This window comes from Moschus berezovskii, chromosome 13 (genome assembly GCF_049115385.1).
Source record: "Moschus berezovskii isolate FMDL1 chromosome 13, NW_MosBer_1.0, whole genome shotgun sequence".
NCBI classification, from domain to species: domain Eukaryota; kingdom Metazoa; phylum Chordata; class Mammalia; order Artiodactyla; family Moschidae; genus Moschus; species Moschus berezovskii.
Window position 1 is genome coordinate 29,616 of NC_142472.1, and position 14,080 is coordinate 43,695.

At 47.3% G+C, this 14,080-nt stretch overlaps 1 protein-coding gene across 2 annotated transcripts; it reads left to right on the plus strand.

The window, feature by feature from the left end:
• The first annotated feature begins 3,138 nt into the window (after positions 1-3,138).
• On the plus strand, positions 3,139-12,479 carry LOC129556542 (uS5 assembly chaperone PDCD2-like). Of its 2 annotated transcripts, XM_055426779.2 has the most exons (6): positions 3,139-3,473; positions 4,056-4,298; positions 4,662-4,793; positions 6,093-6,196; positions 8,220-8,333; positions 12,126-12,479. In XM_055426779.2, exons 1-6 carry the CDS (start codon positions 3,191-3,193, stop codon positions 12,282-12,284), a joined length of 1,035 nt encoding a protein of 344 aa, XP_055282754.1. In that variant the 5' UTR covers positions 3,139-3,190; the 3' UTR covers positions 12,285-12,479. The 2 variants fall into 2 exon arrangements, with proteins under 2 accessions (XP_055282754.1, XP_055282755.1); XM_055426780.2 differs by lacking the exon at positions 8,220-8,333.
• The last annotated feature ends 1,601 nt before the right edge of the window (positions 12,480-14,080 follow it).

Sequence of the window (14,080 nt, forward strand, 5' to 3'; positions counted from 1 at the left end):
AACTCCTCCATTGTGAATGTTATCATCAAGATAAGCTTGTTCACATTTGTGATGGAGGTGGATTGATCCACTGTGATCACTCTCTGGTCACATGCCATTCCCAATTTTTACTAATGTCCCTCCATTCAAGATTTTTTTCCTTTTGTACCCATCAAATTCTACCTCTCAGATCTGCATTTACACAGAATGAGAAATTCCTGGCAAGTTCAGATTATGTTAAAACACTGCTTCCAAAGCTTTTTTCATATCAAAGAAATCTGAAAGTGATGAAGCAGGAAGAATGGTTGAGATTTTAAATGATTTCTAAGCTCCCCCCCCCCACCGAAAGAAACCCATTGAACTAAGACATCCTAGTATATTTTACTGGTCTATATAAATTCATTAAGTTTCTAGCCTTCTGTTATAAAATTGAGAAAAATGACTGGACAAAGTTGCAACAGATTGGAGGGCTATCTTTGGAATGACTGAAGATGAAAAAGGCTACATGAGTTCAAAGGAGTATGTGTAGGTTGATACAAGGTATCAACAAGTATGTATCAATGCATTGATAAAGTATGCCTTTTCCATATCTGCATGGGAAATAGATGGAAAGACAGTGGAAACAGTGTCAGACTTTATATTTTTGGGCTCCAAAATCACTGCGGATGCTGATTGCAGCCATGAAATTAAAAGACGCTTGCTCCTTGGAAGGAAAGTTATGACCAACCTTGATAGTATATTAAAAAGCAGAGACATTACTTTGCCAACCAAGGTCCGTCTAGTCAAGGCTATGGTTTTTCCCGTGGTCATGTATGGATGTGAGAGTTGGACTGTGAAGAAAGCTGATCGCCGAAGAATCGATGCTTTTGAACTGTGGTGTTGGAGAAGACTCTTGAGAGTCCCTTATACTGCAAGGAGATCCAACCAGTCCATTCTAAAGGAGATCAATCCTGGATGTTCATTGGAGGGACTGATGCTAAAGCTGAAACTGCAATACTTTGGCCACCTCATGCGACGAGTTGACTCACTGGAAAAGACTCTGATTCTGGGAAAGGTTGGGGGCGGGAGGAGAAGGGGACGACAGAGAATGAGATGGCTGGATGGCATCACCGACTCTGTGGACATGAGTTTGAGTGTACTCCGGGAGTTGGTGATGGACAGGGAGGCCTGGCGTGCTGTGATTCATGGGGTCGCGGAGAGTCGGACACGACTGAGCGACTGACCTGAACTGAATTGAAAGTATGCCTTTGTAAACAAAGATAAAACATTTATCTTTTCCTCTTTAACTGAACGTTCCAGAATTTAACTTCAGCTGGTTCCCCTGTGGACTTGATGGTTTATTGTAACCAGATTTCAAGTAATTATACTAATCATTGCTTTGATGTGTTCTCTTTGTTTTAAAATTGTTTATGCTTTCTATCTCTCTGTGTTGTAGTATGATCTTATTATGTTCTAGCAGTATGATGTGTTTTGTCTATTTAATAAGATTGTTGCTTGCATTATTTACTGTGTAAGCAGGTCTCCAACAAATGAATGATGGCTTAAGGTCTTGAAGCAGTTAATATATCAATATGTATACAGATATTTATAATTATATGTACATAGATCATTATAATTATATGTATAGAGACATTTCTAATTATATGTATAGAGATCTTTGTGTTTAGATAAGAGATATTTATAGTTACATGTATAGAGACATTAAGGAGTTCAGTCCCATAGTTTGAACGTTCTTTGGCATTGCCCATCTTTGGGACTGGCATGAAAACAGACCTTTTCCAGTCCTGTGGTCACTGCTGAGTTTTCCAAATTTGCTGGCATATGAGTGCAGCACTTAACAGCATCATTTTAAGATTAGGATTAAGATGTTAAGCACTTAACCAAATCTTAAGATTTGGAATAGCTCAGCTGGAATTCCATCAACTCTATTACCTTTGTTCATAATGATGCTTCCTAAGGTCCACTTGACTTCAGACTCCAGCATGTCTGCCTGTAGGCAAGTGATTACACCACCATAATTATCCCAGTCATTAAGACTTTTTTGTACAGCTCTTCTGTGTATTCTTGCCACCTCTTCTTAATATCTTCTGCTTAGATCCATACCACTTCTGTACTTTATTGTGTCCATCTTTTCATGAAATGTTCCCTTGGTATCTCTAATTTTCCTGAAGAGATCTCTAGTCTTTCATGGACCTAACGTTCCAGGTTCCTAGGTAATATTGGGAAAGGAGTATGTCAAGGCTGTATATTGTCAACCTAAGAAGAACTACAGAGCTTCTTGGTGAAAGTGAAAGAGGAGAGTGAAAAAGTTGGCTTAAAACTCAACATTCAGAAAACTAAGATCATGGCATCCAGTCCCATCACTTCATGGCAAATAGATGAGGAAACAGTGGAAACAGTGACAGACGTCATTTGGTGGGGGGGGGGGGCTCTAAAATCAATTCAGATAGTGACTGCAGCCATGAAATTAAAAGACGTTTGCTCCTTGGAAGAAAAGCTATGACCAACCTAGACAGCATATGAAAAAACAGAGACATTACTTTGCCAACAAACGTCCCTCTAGTCAAAGAAACTGTTTTTCCAGTAGTCGTGTGTATGGATGTGAGAACTGAACTAAGCTGAGAGCCAAAGAATTGATGCTTTAGAACTGTAATGTTGGAGAAGACTCTTGAGTCCCTTGGACAGCAAGGAGATCAAACTAGTCAATCGTAAAGGAAATCAGTCCTTAATATTCACTGGAAGGACTGATGCTGAAGCTGAAGTTCCAATACTTTGGCCTCCTGATGCAAAGAACTGACTCATTTGAAAAGACTCTGAAGCTGGGAAAGATTGAAGGTGGGAGAAGGGGACGACAGAGGAGGAGATGATTGGAATGCATCACCAACTCGATGGACATGAGCTTGAGCTCAACTCTCTCCGGGCGTTGGTGATGGACAGGGAAGCCTGGCGTGCTGCAATCCATTGGGTCGCAAGGAGTCGGACCCGACTGAACCACTGAATGGAACTTAACAAAGCACCTGACATTTTCTGTTCAGCCCCAGGCAGGGACCGGAAACCGGGTATAAGTGAGCCCGCCCAATCCGGCCCCCCGTGGTCCCGCCCCCTCTGCGCTGTCGTCCAATCACGTCTGGCCCGCCGTCCGCATTTCCGGCGCCAACTTCCGGCGGCGGCGGCGGCGGTTCAGCGGCACGAGTAGCCTGCACACCACGCCATGGCGTCTCCAAGCGCCGCGCTGGCGGAGCTGGGCTTCGTGGAGGCGGCGCCGTCGTGGCGGCTGCGCAGCGAGCAGTTCCCCAGCAAGGTGGGCGGCCGGCCGGCGTGGCTGAGTGCGGCCGGGCTGCCCGGGCCCCCGGAGCTGGCCTGCCCGCTGTGTGGCCGCCCGATGGCCTTCCTGCTGCAGGTGTACGCGCCGCTGTCGGGCCGCGCCGACGCCTTCCACCGCTGTCTCTTCCTCTTCTGCTGCCGGACGCCGCCGTGCTGCTGCGGCCTGCGCGGTGAGCGGCCGCGGCCTCTGCTCGGGGTCGGGCCCCGGAAGCCCTCGGCCTGCCCCGTACTCCGCCGGCCTCTCCCCCGGAAACCGCCCGGCTTCCCCCGTACCCCGCCGGCCTCTCCCCCGGAAGCCACCCGGCTTCCCCTTACCCCGCCGGCCTCTCCCCCGGAACCCCGCGAGCACTTGCGGGTGTGGGGGCGTCGCGGGTGGTCGCTCACTGCTAGCCGCCAGCCTCCTGGTTAATTAGTAGGTAATAGGTGTGGTAGGTTACTTTCAGGCAGTAGAAATTGTCACTTTCCGGAAAGGTGGATCCCAACAGGTTTTTCATGTTTCTGTAGTCTGACTTTACCTATTATTCTTAATTTGAATAAACTGTAAGAGCATACTTAGGTGTGTGAACTGTAAAAGTTTCTCGTTCTTTTCTCCGTTTCCAAAAAAGAAGCTCTTTGCACGGTAAAACTGTCTTCAGTTTTTCTTTTTAAAAAATGAATGTCTTTTTCAGTCCCCCTGTGAAGGCTCAAATACTTGAATTGCTATATTGTTTTATTTAAATCATTCATTAACAGTTCTCCTTCTCTCCCCTTAGTTTTCAGAAATCAGCTGCCCAGGAGAAATGACTTCTACTCCTATGAGCCACCTTCTGAGGATCCTCCGTCAGAGACAGGAGAGTCTGTGTATCTCCAGCTCAAGTCTGGTGCACAGCTCTGCAGAGTTTGTGGCTGTTCAGGCCCCAAAAGATGCTCCAGATGTCACAAGGCACATTACTGCAGTAAGGAGCATCAGAGCCTGGACTGGAGATTAGGACATAAGCAGGCTTGTGCACAGACAGGTCAGTCGATTCTGTTTTTACTTTTAAATATCAGCTCAGTTTCCTCGTGTCTATAGGCCAAATCTTTCATTTTGAGGATAAAGGTTAACATTAGAAAAGGTGTAATAATTTTCAGTGTTTTGGTTAGCTAGTGACATGAACATCTTTATAAAGAAGGAGCTGTGAGTTCTCACCCACTCACATCCCAACCATGCCTTAATATAGTCATTTAATGTATGAACCATATTCTAAAATGCTGAAGCTACATATGTTAGTTTCTAAGGAAGACTGTTATGACATGGAATACATTTCAGAAAAAGGAAATTATTTGATTTTCAAAACTAAATGATCACTAATGATGCTAGTTACCTTTTTTTGTTTCAGACAATTTGGACAATACAGTTCCAGATCACGACTTCCTTTTTCCAGAATTTGAAATTGTAATAGAAACAGAAGATGAGATTATGCCTGAAGTTGTGGAAAGAGATGATGAATCAGAGACTATAGGAAGCATGGGTAAGAAATCTGTTTCAAAACTCATTCGTTAAGTGAGTGAATGAATATAACACTTAAAAGGAAGGGCTCAATATGCCAAGAAGAGAAGCACTGAATAACTCACTGGGAGGCTTCAACCTGTACTTTTAAAATACTGCCTCATTTCAAGATATCCTTTCTGTACTTCCCTTCTTGGCATATATAACGTATATTTTGATTCCTGTGAAGTGTCGCAGGGTGTATCCAGGTGGTCAGTTGGGTGGGGCTGCACAAGATGCTGGAAACTTGGAAAGTTTATCTGGTTCCAAGATTTGTTTCTCAAATTGAGAAACATGAGAGTGCCTTGCAGTGTTTGGTGGGTGGCAGGCGTCCTCTTCCCTGGCAAGCTTCAGTTCCATGATTCTGTCAGTTACTTTACAGTGGTCACGTGCTAGAGCAGTGCCTGTGCTGAGACTCACTAGGAGCCAGCATTTCTCCAACACGTACCGTGTTGTACAGCACATACCATGGGCCTTCTGTGCATGATCTCACTGAGACTTTGGCATCAGAACAATACATTGAAAACAGTACCTCATCTTGCAGTGAGGAATTTGAGGTTTTGGGTATAACTTGTTTGGGCATATAACTGACCAAAGTCAAGTTTTAGAACTGGAGTTTGAGCTCACATCTTATTGACTTTAGAACTTGATCTCTTAACCACCACAGAATGTAGACTTTTAGAATCTAAATTAAATTTTACATTAGAATGTCAGCTTACTGGCTTATAGTTCACATTCAGGATATCAGAAATACCCTGAGTTACAGAGACTCGCCTGTTCAGGACAGGGTGAGTCAGGTAGCTGGGGTCCAGAGGTGAGAGTGAAAGTGTGAGCTGACCAGTCCAGTGAGCCTGCGACGACTGAGTGAGTGTGCCAGCTGGGACAGCAGCGATGGGGCAGAAGGGAACTGGAGATGGAGTCCGGACAAGTGAAAGGCAGTAGGGATTAGAAGGGCTTATGATTTGGGGGTATCCTTTTCAGTGCTGGCTACAGCAGTTCTGAGCCTGGGGGTCTATTCTTAATTTGAAGGTTTAAGGAGAAGCTCTTTAAAGAACCAGCAGAATAATAATGCTTCATGGAGTACCTGGAAAGTCAGGTAGTCTTAAAGCACAGATGTTAATGAACCAAAACAGGGAAAGCCTATAAAAAAAACATCAGGCCTTTACTGTCTGATTTAACACTAAGTTGGTTGTTTAAAAACTGGCTTTCCTCAGCATGTGTTTATTGTTAAGACATGTGGGTTATTCCTGTTGCCATAATAGTAATGTTGATGATTTTTCAGATGAAGCACATGAGGAAGAATTGGAATCCATGGCAAAACATGAATCTAGGGAAGATAGAATTTTCCAGAAGTTTAAAAATAAAATATCCCTTGAACCAGAACAGGTAAAATGGAACTTATATAGCTCCTTCTTCTGTTCTTTTCAAGTGGTGTAGGGGTTTGAATCTTAAGTTGGGAATTCCCTGGTGGTCTGGTGGTTAGGACTCTGCACTCCCACTATTGGGGGCCCAGGTTCGATCCCTGGTGGGGGGACTAAGATCCCAAAAGTCATGGTGTGCGCCACCTCCCGCCCCCCCCAAAAAAACCACACCAGTGTAGAAGTAACTCTTTCTAATAAAGTTAGTCTCTTGTCTATAGGATTCCTTCAAACAGGTGGTCCGTAAGGAAAGGTGTTTGCCGTGCTGATCCTTTTAATAGTTACAGAAAGACTGAAGGTTACATTGTGTATCATATAGTCATTTTCTAAAACTGTCAGCAATCAGAGATAAACATCTTTGTTGCCTGTAACACATGGAGTTCAGACAATAATGGGAAGACAGAAAGGAAATTTTTGCCCATATTTCCAACAGGGACCTTTGACTTATAAAAATTAACGTGACACATTAATAGAGAAATCACTGGCTTTGTGGAAAGAATTATGGGTTTGGTGTTGTGAGGATTCCTGGCTCCTTGAGTCACCTTTTGGCCTTCTGATGTAGTTGTATCTACAGTGTAGGGAGAAGAAAAGTGGTTTGAGGATTAAGGTAGGTCATAGACTTACGGTAAATGTGCAGATAGATCATAGACTTACGGTAAATGTGCAGATAGATCATAGACTTACGGTAAATGTGCAGATAGATCATAGACTTACGGTAAATGTGCAGATAGATCATAGACTTACGGTAAATGTGCAGCAGATGTTTCGCTCTGCCTGTTTTCCTCCATTAACTATTCCCTTAACTTCCCTCACCATGAATATAAACCACTAAAGACTTTGGAAAATTCCCATAAGCCAGTCACTGGAGCAGATAAATACTCAGGAGCTTATAGGAGAAGGAAATGGCAACCCACTCCAGTGTTCTTGCCTGGAGGCCCAGGGACGGCGAAGCCTGGTCTGCTGCCGTCTATGGGGTTGCACAGAGTCGGACACAACTGAAGAGACTTAGCAGCAGCAGCTTATAGGAAGAATAGATCTAGGTCCTAAATACTGAGAAGGCGGTTTTTCAGTTTAGTTCAGTCGCTCAGTTGTGTCCGACTCTTTGCAACCCCATGAATCACAGCACGCCAGGCCTCCCTGTCCATCACCAACTCCCAGAGTTCACTCAAACTCATGTCCGTCGAGTCAGTGATGCCATCCAGCCATCTCACTCTCTGTCATCCCCTTCTCCTCCCGCCCCCAATCTTTCCCAGCATCAGAGTCTTTACCAGTGAGTCAACTCTTTGCATGAGGTAGCCAAAGTATTAGAGTTTCAGTTTAGCATCAGTCCCTCCAATGAACACCCAGGATTGATCTCCTTTAGAATGGACTGGTTGGATCTCCTTGCAGTCCAAGGGACTCTCAAGAGTCTTCTTCTGAGAAGGCAGTTTTTAGCAATGTGTATTTCTTTTTTAACAAGAAACATCTAGGAAAATCACTCAGTTGTTACATAAGATCTTATTATAGTGAAATTTACTTCTGTTGTATTTAAAACTGTATCTCATTTGGTATTTGTTCTTTTCAAAATTGGCAACTGAGGTTCCTTATCTGTGTGAAGGTAAGCAGAGACACTGGGCTGCATTTTGTATTCACAACCTGGTAATAGGGAAATAGAATTATTGTTAGTCTCTTTACAAAATAACTATAGAATTCAGAGTCTAACCATATTGTCATCTAAGAAAAATACTTTTGATAACCTGAATCAGATGAGCTGAAAGCATCACTTTGACGATACTGAGGCAGGCATTGATGGTGCCCAGTGTGTGTGTGTGTGTGTGCGTGTGTGCGCGTGCGTGTGTGCGCGTGCGCGCAGGGAGTGGGGGAGGGGCAGACAGGAAACTGGTTTTCAGATAAGCGTTTCATCAATTGTCAGAGTATGTACAAAGTTTCTCGAGATGATCCTCAGGTCACATGAGGTGTTGGTGAGTTAAACTGATCCTAATTGATTTTAGGTTCTCAGATACGGCAGAGGGATTGTCCCGCTCTGGATCTCTGGTGAAAATATCCCTCAAGAAAAGGATATTCCAGATTGCCCCTGTGGTGCTAAGAGATTATTTGAATTCCAGGTAGGATCTTAAAAAGGAATATTTTAGTATATATTTACCCGATTAAATATTAAAAAACTTTGTCAAAGTAATCTATGTGCAAGAGTTCCTATGGGTACTATGTATGGAAGGTGCCCTTTAAGGACAATTAGTAGTTTCTGCCCCACCTTACAGTTTGTTCCAAGGAGGGAATTATCCTTTACTGGTTAATCTGGAAGTTATTTCTGCCTCTAACTTGCTTGCTTTTTCTGAGATTTATCAGTTTGCTAGTTTTTAGACATTATCTGCTGACCGACTTCTGCAGTAGTGAGGATTTAAATGTCACCTGTGCCACCTGGACTGTCCCCTGCTTCCCAGTGTGGTTATATCGTTATTTTTAGTGCCTCTGTTGTTACCTTTATAATTTAAAATAGCTTCAGTCTTTGTGAGAGGAGTGTTTTAGAACCCTTGCTCTGTTTAGTCTTGGTTTGTGGATTTGTTAGAACAGATGAATGTGATCATTAAAATAAAATTTTTCTTGCTAGAAAGAGATTATTAGCATCAGGATCCATTTGAGTTGGGTGGAAACGACTCTTGAACTGTCGATTCACTAACATTATAACGTCATAGTTGTTCTTACAGTTGAAAGGGTAATTTGAGGACTGACCCCAGACAGACTGGAGGGAGCGCGTGTACAGCAGTCTGATCGCAGTGGTGGCAGCGCTGCCTCGGACTCATCCCAGGAGACCACGGACCCCTCAGACCCCTTTCTAGTCTAAACAAATGCGTCAGTGGATTATCTTTTTGTATTCTACTACAGTAGTGTTTTTCAGAGTCATAGTAACGGCATCTGCTATTCAGGTTGTAAATAACACAAAATAAAAGTTGCCCAGATAGAAGCCTCTGCCCTATTTTTGTGGCATTATTATTAATAAAAAATAATTGGGTTAACAGCCAGGTTAAACAGATTAGCCAATATTATACTTGGGAACTTCTTTCTCAGATAAGAGGACACGAAATAGAAAGAGGGGCTGTAAAGAAACACAGAGCTGCAAAGTATTTTTAGATTGTTCGTAAGTTACCAGTGTAATGTCTGCAGCCTCGCTGTGGAACGTGGAGACTGGGAGCTGAGCGATCAGGACCCTGCAGCCGCCCTGGCAGGGAGACCTGGTCTGTTTTTACCAGTGTAGTGTCTGCAGCCTCGCTGTGGAAGGTGGAGACAGAGCTGAGCGATCAGGACCCCTGCAGCCGCCCTGGCAGGGAGACCTGGTCTGTTTTTACCAGTGTAGTGTCTGCAGCCTCGCTGTGGAACGTGGAGACAGAGCTGGGCGATCAGGACCCTGCAGCCGCCCTGGCAGGGAGGCCTGGTCTGTTTTTACCAGTGTAGTGTCTGCAGCCTCGCTGTGGAACGTGGAGACAGAGCTGGGCGATCAGGACCCTGCAGCCGCCCTGGCAGGGAGGCCTGGTCTGTTTTTACCAGTGTAGTGTCTGCAGCCTCGCTGTGGAACGTGGAGACAGAGCTGGGCGATCAGGACCCCTGCAGCCGCCCTGGCAGGGAGGCCTGGTCTGTTTTTACCAGTGTAGTGTCTGCAGCCTCGCTGTGGAAGGTGGAGACAGAGCTGAGCGATCAGGACCCCTGCGGCCGCCCTGGCAGGGAGGCCTGGTCTGTGGAGACGGCTGTGGTCTGTTTTTGCCAGTGTAGTGTCTGCAGCCTCGCTGTGGAACGTGGAGACTGGGAGCTGAGCGATCAGGACCCCTGTAGCCGCCCTGGCAGGGAGACCTGGTCTGTTTTTACCAGTGTAGTGTCTGCAGCCTCGCTGTGGAAGGTGGAGACAGAGCTGGGCGATCAGGACCCTGCAGCCGCCCTGGCAGGGAGGCCTGGTCTGTGGAGACGGCTCTGGTCTGTTTTTACCAGTGTAGTGTCTGCAGCCTCGCTGTGGAAGGTGGAGACAGAGCTGGGCGATCAGGACCCTGCGGCCGCCCTGGCAGGGAGGCCTGGTCTGTTTTTACCAGTGTAGTGTCTGCAGCCTCGCTGTGGAAGGTGGAGACAGAGCTGGGCGATCAGGACCCTGCGGCCGCCCTGGCAGGGAGGCCTGGTCTGTTTTTACCAGTGTAGTGTCTGCAGCCTCGCTGTGGAAGGTGGAGACAGAGCTGGGCGATCAGGACCCTGCGGCCGCCCTGGCAGGGAGGCCTGGTCTGTTTTTACCAGTGTAGTGTCTGCAGCCTCGCTGTGGAAGGTGGAGACAGAGCTGGGCGATCAGGACCCTGCGGCCGCCCTGGCAGGGAGGCCTGGTCTGTTTTTACCAGTGTAGTGTCTGCAGCCTCGCTGTGGAAGGTGGAGACAGAGCTGGGCGATCAGGACCCTGCGGCCGCCCTGGCAGGGAGGCCTGGTCTGTTTTTACCAGTGTAGTGTCTGTAGCCTCGCTGTGGAAGGTGGAGACAGAGCTGGGCGATCAGGACCCTGCGGCCGCCCTGGCAGGGAGGCCTGGTCTGTTTCTGCCAGTGTAGTGTCTGCAGCCTCGCTGTGGAAGGTGGAGACAGAGCTGGGCGATCAGGACCCTGCGGCCGCCCTGGCAGGGAGGCCTGGTCTGTTTCTGCCAGTGTAGTGTCTGCAGCCTCGCTGTGGAAGGTGGAGACAGAGCTGGGCGATCAGGACCCTGCGGCCGCCCTGGCAGGGAGGCCTGGTCTGTTTCTGCCAGTGTAGTGTCTGCAGCCTCGCTGTGGAAGGTGGAGACAGAGCTGGGCGATCAGGACCCTGCGGCCGCCCTGGCAGGGAGGCCTGGTCTGTTTTTACCAGTGTAGTGTCTGCAGCCTCGCTGTGGAAGGTGGAGACAGAGCTGGGCGATCAGGACCCTGCGGCCGCCCTGGCAGGGAGGCCTGGTCTGTTTTTACCAGTGTAGTGTCTGCAGCCTCGCTGTGGAAGGTGGAGACAGAGCTGGGCGATCAGGACCCTGCGGCCGCCCTGGCAGGGAGGCCTGGTCTGTTTCTGCCAGTGTAGTGTCTGCAGCCTCGCTGTGGAAGGTGGAGACAGAGCTGGGCGATCAGGACCCTGCGGCCGCCCTGGCAGGGAGGCCTGGTCTGTTTCTGCCAGTGTAGTGTCTGCAGCCTCGCTGTGGAAGGTGGAGACAGAGCTGGGCGATCAGGACCCTGCGGCCGCCCTGGCAGGGAGGCCTGGTCTGTTTTTACCAGTGTAGTGTCTGCAGCCTCGCTGTGGAAGGTGGAGACAGAGCTGGGCGATCAGGACCCTGCGGCCGCCCTGGCAGGGAGGCCTGGTCTGTTTTTACCAGTGTAGTGTCTGCAGCCTCGCTGTGGAAGGTGGAGACAGAGCTGGGCGATCAGGACCCTGCAGCCGCCCTGGCAGGGAGGCCTGGTCTGTTTTTACCAGTGTAGTGTCTGCAGCCTCGCTGTGGAAGGTGGAGACAGAGCTGGGCGATCAGGACCCTGCGGCTGCCCTGGCAGGGAGGCCTGGTCTGTGGAGACGGCTCTGGTCTGTTTTTACCAGTGTAGTGTCTGCAGCCTCGCTGTGGAAGGTGGAGACAGAGCTGGGCGATCAGGACCCTGCGGCCGCCCTGGCAGGGAGGCCTGGTCTGTTTTTACCAGTGTAGTGTCTGCAGCCTCGCTGTGGAAGGTGGAGACAGAGCTGGGCGATCAGGACCCTGCGGCCGCCCTGGCAGGGAGGCCTGGTCTGTGAAGACGGCTCTGGTCTGTTTTTACCAGTGTAGTGTCTGCAGCCTCGCTGTGGAAGGTGGAGACAGAGCTGGGCGATCAGGACCCTGCGGCCGCCCTGGCAGGGAGGCCTGGTCTGTGGCTCTGACTGTGCTGTCCTTTTCCCAGGTCATGCCTCAGCTTCTCAACCACCTGAAGGCCGACAGACGGGGCCGCAGTGTCGACTGGGGTGTCCTGGCCATCTTCACTTGTGCCGAAAGCTGTGAACTGGGCATTGGCTACACAGAGGAATTTGTTTGGAAGCAAGATGTAACAGATGCAGCCTGAAGACGATGGTGTAAAGCCTTAAAATATTCATAATCTCTTGTACCTTGCAGTTCCATTTCCAGAACTTTATCCTAAGGAAACGGTTGTACCAGAGATACACAAAAATGTTGTTTTAGGTGTTGTTTACATTGTCTGAATGTTAGACAGAAATGTCCAGTGGCAGGGAATTCAATAAATTCTGGTGTATCTATCTAGCAGGAGGCTGTGATCTTAATGATACAGACCTATATGCAGATCAAGTAAAATACACAGCACCATCTATAATGCCGTCATAGATGGTGTTCATAGTGTGAAGTTTTTGTAAAAATATACATGTGTATGTGTATCAAATTGGAAAGATTCTAGATGCGAACTCAGCGGTGGAACCAAGACCGTTTTACTTATATTTAAAATGAATTTTTACTTTTGACTTATATTTAAAAAGGACAAAGATATTTTTACTTATATTTCTTTTTACAATAAAAATGGATTATGTGCCTAATTAAGTCAGACTATCAGCATTTTCCCAAAATTCAAGAGAAAAATATTTGGGTAAAACCCTAAGAGACATGTATAATAATCAGGTGATTGTCACAGGCTCCAGTTTACATGGAAGCCCAGAAGGTGAGAAAATTCTGAACCCCATTTACTAATTGGACTTTCCTGGTGGCTAAGACCGTAAAGAGTCTGCCTACAATGTGGGAGACCTGGGCTCGATCCCTGGGTTGGGAACATCCCCTGGAGAAGAAAATGGCAACCCACTCCAGAACTCTTGCCTGGAAAATCATTCACTAATTAGTACAATGAATGGGATACCCACTAATTCTGAAAGCAGGATCAGAAAAACCAGTAGATTTGTGATCAGAAGAGCTGACTTTGAAAAACTCTAACTCAAAACTGACCTTAGTCAGCCAGTGGCACTGCTTACAGACCACAGACTGATGGTCTTCTCTTTCCTTCTGCCTGTCTCATAGCACTGCCCACGTGGCAGGTAAACCCAAGTAATGACTTGAATCAGCCACTGGAATTTCTCTGGGTTGGGCCCCAGGGACTGTTGGGCCTAAGGGAGGCCCTGAAGAGGCTTTCAAGTGAGGGATATTGTTTACACAAGTGGTTCCTAAATTAGTGCTAAGGCTCCTTCCCACCCCAAGCAATATACACTTACATCGAGATAATTCCCAGTTCTCTTAGCAGCAGTGAAGCTTGCCCAACACTAAGGCAAACCTGGAGACTTCGCTGTTGATCACTGCTTGAAGACCAACAGCTAATTCTGGTTAACGGCCCTGCTAACCCTGAAATGCACTGCTGCCATAAACACAACTTAGAATGGCGTGGTATCACTTGCTAACGTCACTGACTTGATTACCCCATTATACTTTGATCAGGAAGTCCTAGCCTTTTACTCGGCATCATGTGTATAGTGGTGTTACTACTGCAGTGGTACTAGTCGCTCAGTCGTGTCCAGCGCTGCAACCCCATGTACTGTAGCCCGCCAGGCTCCTCTGTCCATGAAATTCTCCAGGTAAGAATATTGGAGTGGGTGGCCATCCCCTTCTCCAAGGGATCTTCCCAACCCTAGGATCAGACCCAGGTCTCCCACGTTGCTGGCGGATTCCTTACCGTCTTGAACCACCAGGTGTGTGAGTGTGTAATACAAAGATGTGTATATAGAACAGTTACACGTAGCACTATTTGGGAAACTGCAGTATGGAATCCCACGGAGAGATTGTTAAATACAACTTTCAGAGAGAGAGAATGGCGTTGCGGTCCTGAAGCTAGGAGTGCTAAGTCAGCGAGACTCACCCATAATTAAGGGG

What these genes read in the sequence shown, in the direction of transcription:
- LOC129556542 (XM_055426779.2), top strand. Translation starts at nt 3,191, where the DNA reads ATGGCGTCTCCAAGCGCCGCGCTGGCGGAGCTGGGCTTCGTGGAGGCG. An exon ending in GCAGGCTTGTGCACAGACAG is followed by an intron (nt 4,299 to 4,661) that starts GTCAGTCGATTC and finishes TTTTTGTTTCAG; the next exon opens with ACAATTTGGACAATACAGTT. An exon ending in TATCCCTTGAACCAGAACAG is followed by an intron (nt 6,197 to 8,219) that starts GTAAAATGGAAC and finishes AATTGATTTTAG; the next exon opens with GTTCTCAGATACGGCAGAGG.